Here is a 7,698-nt window from a genome sequence, read left to right as displayed (position 1 = left end):
CTGTCCGTGGCTTACAAAGCACGGGAGGAGCCTCCAGGTATTCCTTGAGCTTGAGGAACGCTGCCTCGCACTCCTCGATCCACACAAACCTGTTATTCCTTTTGAGGCACTAGAAGTAAGGATGCCCCTTGTCTCCTCCAGCTGATACGTATTTGGACAGAGCGACCATCCGCCCTATCAACTGCTGCACCTCTTTCACCGAGGCGGGACTCCTCATCACCAAAATCGCTGCACACTTGTCGGGGTTTGCCTCTATTCCCCGCTCAGTGAGCAAGAAGCCAAAAACCTTACCCGCCTCGACCCCGAAAACACACTTCTCTGGGTTCAGCTTGAGGCGGTACTTTGCTATAGTGGCGAACAGCTCTTCCAGGTCAGTTGTGTGTCGCCCTCTCTCTTGAGAGGTCACCACCATGTCATCTACGTAGGCTTGCACGTTTCTACCCAGCATAGGTGCAAGGATCCTATCCATCAATCTCTAGTAGGTGGCGCCTGCATTCTTTAATCCAAACGGCATGACCTTGTAGCAATAACTACACGGTATGACCGTCGTTTTGCACTCATCTCGGGGATGCATCTTGATCTGATTGTACCCCGAGAATGCATCCAAAAAGGTCAGCATTTTACAGCCCGAGGCGCTGTCTACCAACGCGTCGATGCTGGGCAAAGGATACGAATCCTTGGGGCACGCCTTGTTCAGGTCCGTGAAGTCCACACACATCCTCCACCTTCCATTTGCCTTCTTCACTAACACCACATTGGCCAGCCACTCAGGGTATTGGATCTCCCTATTTTGGCCGGCGCTCAGCAGCTTCTTAGTTTCTTCTTGTACGACGAGGCGCCTCTCCTCATTGAACTTCCTCCTCCTCTGCCGTACTGGGCGGACCTTGGGGTCCATGGTGAGATGGTGGCATAAAAAATCTGGGTCGATGTTGGGCATGTCCGAGGCGGACCATGCAAAGGCATCCAGATGGCGTGAAATCACTGTCGCCACCTGGTCCTGCTCCTCCTGACTCAGCAGTCGTCCCAACTTGAAGGTCTTGCCCCCAATTTGCCTCTCCACCACGTTCTCCACTGGCTCGGGTCGCTTGTCCTGGGCATTCTCTGCACGTGACCGCTTCCGCGGCCTTCTCTTCTAGGCGTCGCCTCCTCCATGGATGCCGCCATCCTGGGTGCCTCCCCTGTGGGCCCTGCCTCGGCGGGCGTCTCCCCCACGAGTACTGCCTCCTCCACGGACTCTTCCTCCATGGGCGTACCCGCACTGGGTGGGTGCTCCACCACCATAAATACCCTCCTTTTCGTTTTTAGGCTATTTTCATAGCACTTCTTTGCCTCTTGTTGATCGGATTTGATCAAGATCACTCTTCCACTAAGGTCTGGCAGCTTCAACTTCATGTGCCGTGTCGAGGCCACCCCTTTTAGCCTATTTAGAGCTGGCCTCCCCAGTAGAATGTTGTACGCCGAATTGGCGTTCACGACTAGGTACCGAATGTTCTCGGTACGCGACGCCGTTTCATCGGTGAACTTCGTCCTCAACTCTAGGTAGCCACGTACCTCTACCTGGTCCCCTGCGAAACCATACAAGCACCCTGTGTACGACCTTAGCTGATCAAGGGACAACTGCAGCTTATTGAATGTGGACCAGAACATCACATTCGCGGAGCTGCCCTGGTCCACGAGCACTCGGTGTACCTTCCTCCCTGCGGTGACGACTGAAATCACCACGGGGTCATTGTTGTGGGGGACAACATCGCGGAGATCAGCCTTCGTAAACGCAAGGTCTATGTCCAACGAGTCATCCGCCTCCTGCTCGACCACCGAGTTCACTGATCGCACGTACCTCTTGCGCTGAGAGGCAATGCATCCTCCTCCTGAGAAGCCACCAAATATGGTGTGCACCTCCCCATGGATGGGCATCTCGTGTGCCTGATCCTCCTCTAGTACTGCCAAGGCCGCGGCCGCAGAGGGCCCAACCAGATAATCCTTCAAGAATCCACTCTTCACTAACTCATCCAACTGATGGCCTAGGGCCAAGCAGTTGGTGATGTGATGTCCGAACGCTTGGTGGAATTCGCACCATGCATCCTTGTGAGGACCCAACACCTTATCAGTATTCGTGGGGACCCTCAGCCTATCTGCAATGTTGGGCACAGCAATTAAGTCCTTCAACTCCACCACGAAGTTGTGCCTCACCGGCCTATTCCCCTCTGTACGCCCCCTCGTCTAGGGCTTCCTCGCCTCGTAAGGGCGCTTCCTGTCCTGACCTCTCCTCCCAGTCGCGGCCTTGTTCACCCTGGCGGGCTGTGCACGCGACTGCGTTCTTGGGCGTGCTGGTGCAACACTCGCACTCTTCTCGCACACCTCGCCTTCTATGGCGATGTGCTCCACCGCGCGACGCCTAATCTCTGCAAAGGTTCGGGGGCGGTTTCTGATGATTGATTCGCAGAATGGTCCAGGGAAAATCCCCTTCCTGAACGCGTACACAATCATGGGTTCTTTTGTGGTGCCAACCTTTACCACCTGCGCCCCGGAGCGGTTGATATACTCTTTCAACGTCTCTCCTTGATACTGCTTCACATCAAAGAGATCATACGACACCGGTGGGGGAGCCCGGTTCGCGATGTACTGCTCCCTAAACAACTGTGAAAGCTGTGCAAAGGAAGTTATATGGCCATCTGGATAAACCAATCCATTGCCATCCCTGTCAAAGTGCTCATGAAGAGCTTGCACCTCACGGCGTCAGAACCGCCAACCAACATCATCTGCGTGTGAAACGCAGTGAGGTGTGCCTCGGGATCTTCCATCCCCGTGAATGTCACCTTAGGACCTACGAACGTGTGCGGAATCATCGCCTCCATGATAGACTGTGAGAACGGCATAGGGAACTCCCTAGGTGGCGTGAAACATTCGCGGTCCTCTGTTTCACGACTCCCAGGGTGATTGCGCAACCCGCGGCGCAACTCCTCGTTCGCGCGACATAACTCTTCATTCCTCGCTTGCGACGCCGCGAGATCCACCTGTATGCGCTCTTGCTCCGCCTTTGATGCCTTCATCGCCTCTTGAAGGCCTTGCATCATTTCCATGACCTGCTGCATGGTTATGTCATCACTCTCAGTGCGCGTCGAACTCTGCCTCGTTGTCCTCATTCTTCGCAACTTCTTGGAGAACTTCGAACTGTTACTGTGATTCTTGGAAAATCCTTCGGTGAAAACCGAGCGAAATCGAAAACAATCGATGTAAACCTAGAAAAACCGGAAGACAATTGAGAGAACTGCACAAATCCGAAGATAAACGGTAGAAACTGAACGAAACCATGAACAAATGGTGGAACTGAACGAAACTTCAAAGATGAACAGTGGAAACTAAGCGAAACTGAAAACGATCGGTGAAACTGAACGAAACTCGAAGATTATCGGTAAATCTTGCAAGATTCTTGAGAAACGTCAACAAAACTTGCTACCGAACCTCCAACTACTTGCGGTGGGACTGATGTTTTAGATCTGCCCCACGGTGGGCGCCAAATGTTCCTGCCGGTTGACCAGATCGTGCTTCGTGCGTAGCTAAGACTCGCGTGTCAAGGACTCCTTCGTCTTTGTTCCAAATCTCCACCCTTCGCCGCTGTGAGTACCTGAAACAGAGAGAACAAAGGGCGCCCTCGCGGCCGTTTGCACTTCGACGCTCAAGTCAGTATGGCAGTAAACACCGTGCACCTCCGTATCAGAACACTGCAACTACTGTGTTCTGAAGGTGCGTAACTGTTTTCTAACTAACTTCTCTCTTGTGCTCAAATCACTCGTGCGTACAGTCTGTAAGCTTGCAAATGATTCAAACGTACCTTACTAAGCTTTCAGAAAAGCTTATATACCTTGGGTTTCAGTGCCTCTGCCATGTGTCACTTAGGACTTAAGCGCACCTCTGGGTGGAGGCCTTACGACGCTGTAACCCAACTTAGGGAAATCCCAGCGCGTAAGTCTCCCTTCTTCGAAGTGCATTCGGCGCAGGGGGTGACTACCTGGGTGCTAACTCATGCGCCCCAGCCTCTAGTCACTCACCCTGGGAGTATATCTACCTTCCTCTCGTACCATGCATGTAGATTACCCCCTGGGACGTGGCCCTCTCGCGGGTCGTATCTGTCCCAGTGACTCTCCAAAGGTGGCGTGCACTGCCGCGTCTCTACACCTCATGCAGGGGTACTTCGCGAGTCAGGTCTCTCCCTGCTGGTACTGGGAGTATGGCTTTGAAGCCACCTTCCTCTTCTCTTTATTACTCTTCTGAGGTACCGAGGCCCGAGGCCTCCACGCCCTTACATAATTCAGAAGTTATGTGTTCGAGGGTCATGGGTTTAACTTATGTCAACCTAAATACATTCAATGGGATACGTAAACACAATAAAGGGGGTACGTACAAAATATATATGTTGTTTGAGAACTTAACTGTTTCAAATGATGTATAACTTTGAATAATATGTAATAATAACTAATGGTATTGTATCCATTCTTACGTCTCAAGCAGTCATTCTATTGGGTTTGTTTCGCTCTTGACATCATTAAATAGTAATTTGAATAGTTCACACCACTGAAGTGCACCTTTGGTCATTCTGTTATTTCTACTATAACTTATTTCAATCTCTTTATTCACTAAATTTTTTATACATCTAGATGTTTTTAAGTCATCTTTCTTATTTCTTTGAAGGTAAAAAACAACACTCTGAGTAAATGTTGACAAATGCGACAATGTATTCAGGATGGAGTTTATGAATGACATGTGTACAGTTTTGTTATGTATTATTGAACAATTATGGTAAATGTTCAGTCACCCACTTAGTGCAATGGGTGGGTTGTATATTTGTATGAAATTTTTGTGACCGTATTGAATATATTTTGTAAGATAAAAGTGTACATGGTTATTCCCAAAAAATATATTTTTTACAAAATGTTATGTTTTCTCTTCTTTTAAAAATTGTTACTCAAATATTTATTTTGGAAATAAGAATGCGGAAGATTTTTCTAAATCTAAGAATTATGTGAGTGCTATTAGTAGTGATGCATTTTCACTTGATATACTGTTCCACCCAAAGGCCAAGATTACTTGTATTTAAGCACGGATGTTTTCTCGCTTGTACTTAATAATATCGTTCGAGCCAAACATGTCCAGTGGTGAAAGGGTGCCTTTTCGATCACACTAAAATTAATGCATTGACCGAAATTCATCTAGTGGTGAAGGGGTACAGTTTATCTTGCATTAAAAATATTGGATTCAGCCAAAATGATCCAGTGGTGAAGGGGTGCAGTTTAACTTGCTCTAAAAAAATTGGATTTAGCCAAAATGCTCTAGTGCTGAAGGGATGCAGTTTAGCTTACACTAAAAAAATTGGATTGAGCGAAAATGCTCCAATGCTGAAGGGGTGCAGTTTAACTTGCACTAAAAATATTGGATTGAGCGAAAATGCTCAAGTGCTGAAGGGGTGCAGTTTAGCTTACACTAAAAATATTGGATTCATCCAAAATGATTCAGTGTTGAAGGGGTGCAGTTTAGCTTACCTAAAAAAATTGGATTGAGCGAAAATGCTCAAGTGCTGAAGGGATGTAGTTTAACTTGCACTAAAAATATTGGATTAATCCAAAATGCTCTAGTGCAAAAGGGGTGAAATTTAGCTTGCATTAAAAAAAATGGATTAAGCCAAAATGCTTCATTGCTGAATGGGTGCAGTTTAGCTTGCACTTAAAATATTGGATTGAGCAAAAATTCTCAAGTGTTGAAGGGTGCAGTTTAGCTTGCACTAAAAATATTGGATTAAGCCAAAATGCTCCAGTGTTGAAGGGGTGCAATTTACCTTACACTAAAAAAATTGGATTGAGCGAAAATGCTCTAGTGCTAAAAGGGTGCAGTTTAGCTTGCACTAAAAATATTGGATTAAGCGAAAATGCTCCAGTGCTGAAGGGGTGCAGTTTAGCTTGCACTAAAAATATTGGATTAAGCTAAAATGATCCAGTGGTGAAAGGATGTAGTTTAGCTTGCACTAAAAATATTTGATTGAGACAAAATGATCCAGTGGTGAAAGGGTGTTTTTTAGCTTACACTAAAAATCGTTACTAAAATATTTATTTTGAGAATAAGAATACGAAAGACTTGGTAAATAAGTTACCAAATTAGTGCAACAAAATAGGGAAATGTAAATATTTATTGTTGAAGATGGATGCTGCTCTCTTCAAGACAATGTGTTTGATGAAGCCAATTGTGTATTTTGCTTTGTTGTTTGTGTTTGTATTTAGGGCTTGTCTTGTGTTTAGATTAGAGGTTGTTTAAAGTGAGCTTTTTGCAGCATGACCCACCTCTTAACCCTTAACCATGTGATAAGATCAAGCACAACATTTTCTAAAAATGTTTTTCACATATATTGCCAAAATATCCTTTACTGCACAAAAAAAATGAATTTGTTCTTTCTTAAATAAATAGATTCTTTCTTAAACTGATGTTTTGTTAAAAGTTTTTTATAACCTTGTTTTGTGCATAAAGTATCTTGACTCAAGTCTTCATGCTATCAAAACGATTGAGTTTCATCTGTTCAAATATCTCTTGTTATCTTTTTGAAAATGAATTTGTTCTTTATTAAATGCATTTGTTCTTTATTAAATCTCTTGTTTTTAAGAGGTTTTCCCATCTTTATCGTTGCACAAAGAAGCTTGGCTAAGTCTCTTGTAACTAAGCTGCAACCTTTAAAAAACTCTCTTTGCTTTTGAAAATAAATCTATTCCTTTTATTTTCAATGTGTTCTTTTTATAACTGTTTTTTAAAAGTCTATTATAAAATGTCTCTTATAAAAAGAGAGTTTGTTCAGACTTAAAGTAGTTGTTGAGAAAACGAGTTTACCACAGAGATTAAGAGTTTTTCAGAGTACTAGCACATGATCTTGAAAGATTTTTCAAATTAGAAAGTGTGCTTGTTCATGCTTGGTTCTAAAGCTTGGTTGGAGGTGATGTCATAGTGTGCGCAATCTGTTCTATTGGTCTAAGTCAAATTTTTGCATTCTCTTTCCAGGTGTATTCATTTCATCATTCTTTCCTTTGTAAATGTGACTGTAAGACTCTTCTTGATAGGGTTTCTTGAAGAGTTGTGTTTGCTGAAATAGAGTTTTTCAGCTAGGTGTGCCTTGTTCTTGTAGGGTTCAAGAACTTCAGGTTTTGTATTTGGTGTGTACTGTTTTTAGTGGATTTCACCTTGGTAAAGGTGAGACTGGATGTAGCTCATTTGAGTGAACCAGTATAATCTTGTGGTGTTCAATCTTTCTTAATCTCTGCACTTATTTACTGTTTTGTTTGCTGATATGTCAGAAAATAAACCTATTCAATTAAAATTGAATTTGTTCATTCTAGGTTTGTTCTTATTGTTCTTGTTTTTTGATAAGTCTATCTGAATATAATCTGGACAACTTATTTGGATTCAAGTGAAGCACATTATTTTGCAAAAACCCAGTATATTAGTTAGAACGAATCATTCTAGTTTGTCTTTCATAAATTGGTTCCGAATTCAACAATCTGGTGTTTCTCATATGTGCTTATCAAGGTGCTTTTGTGCTCTTTGTCAAAATCAACTAAAACCTTAAAATCAGATATCTGAATAATTTTCTTGATAAACTAAGCAGAATAAAATAAATATGTTCATTGCTAAATAAATAGATTTTTTTTCCTCTGTTTTGCAAAA

At 44.1% G+C, this 7,698-nt stretch overlaps 1 protein-coding gene across 1 annotated transcript; it reads right to left on the bottom strand.

The window, feature by feature from the left end:
• Positions 1–1,011: 1,011 nt before the first annotated feature.
• On the bottom strand, positions 1,012–3,886 carry LOC137832954 (uncharacterized). The gene is made up of 4 exons (XM_068641359.1): positions 3,863–3,886; positions 2,694–3,239; positions 2,262–2,646; positions 1,012–2,132 (listed from the first exon to the last, which is right to left on the bottom strand). The coding sequence occupies exons 1-4, from the start codon at positions 3,884–3,886 to the stop codon at positions 1,012–1,014; spliced, it is 2,076 nt and encodes a 691-aa protein (XP_068497460.1).
• Between the last annotated feature and the right edge of the window lie 3,812 nt (positions 3,887–7,698).

Source organism: Phaseolus vulgaris, chromosome 6 (assembly GCF_000499845.2).
Source record: "Phaseolus vulgaris cultivar G19833 chromosome 6, P. vulgaris v2.0, whole genome shotgun sequence".
Lineage (NCBI taxonomy): Eukaryota > Viridiplantae > Streptophyta > Magnoliopsida > Fabales > Fabaceae > Phaseolus > Phaseolus vulgaris.
The sequence above is the reverse complement of the archived record's forward strand: the minus strand, read 5'-3'. Positions and strand labels throughout refer to the sequence as shown.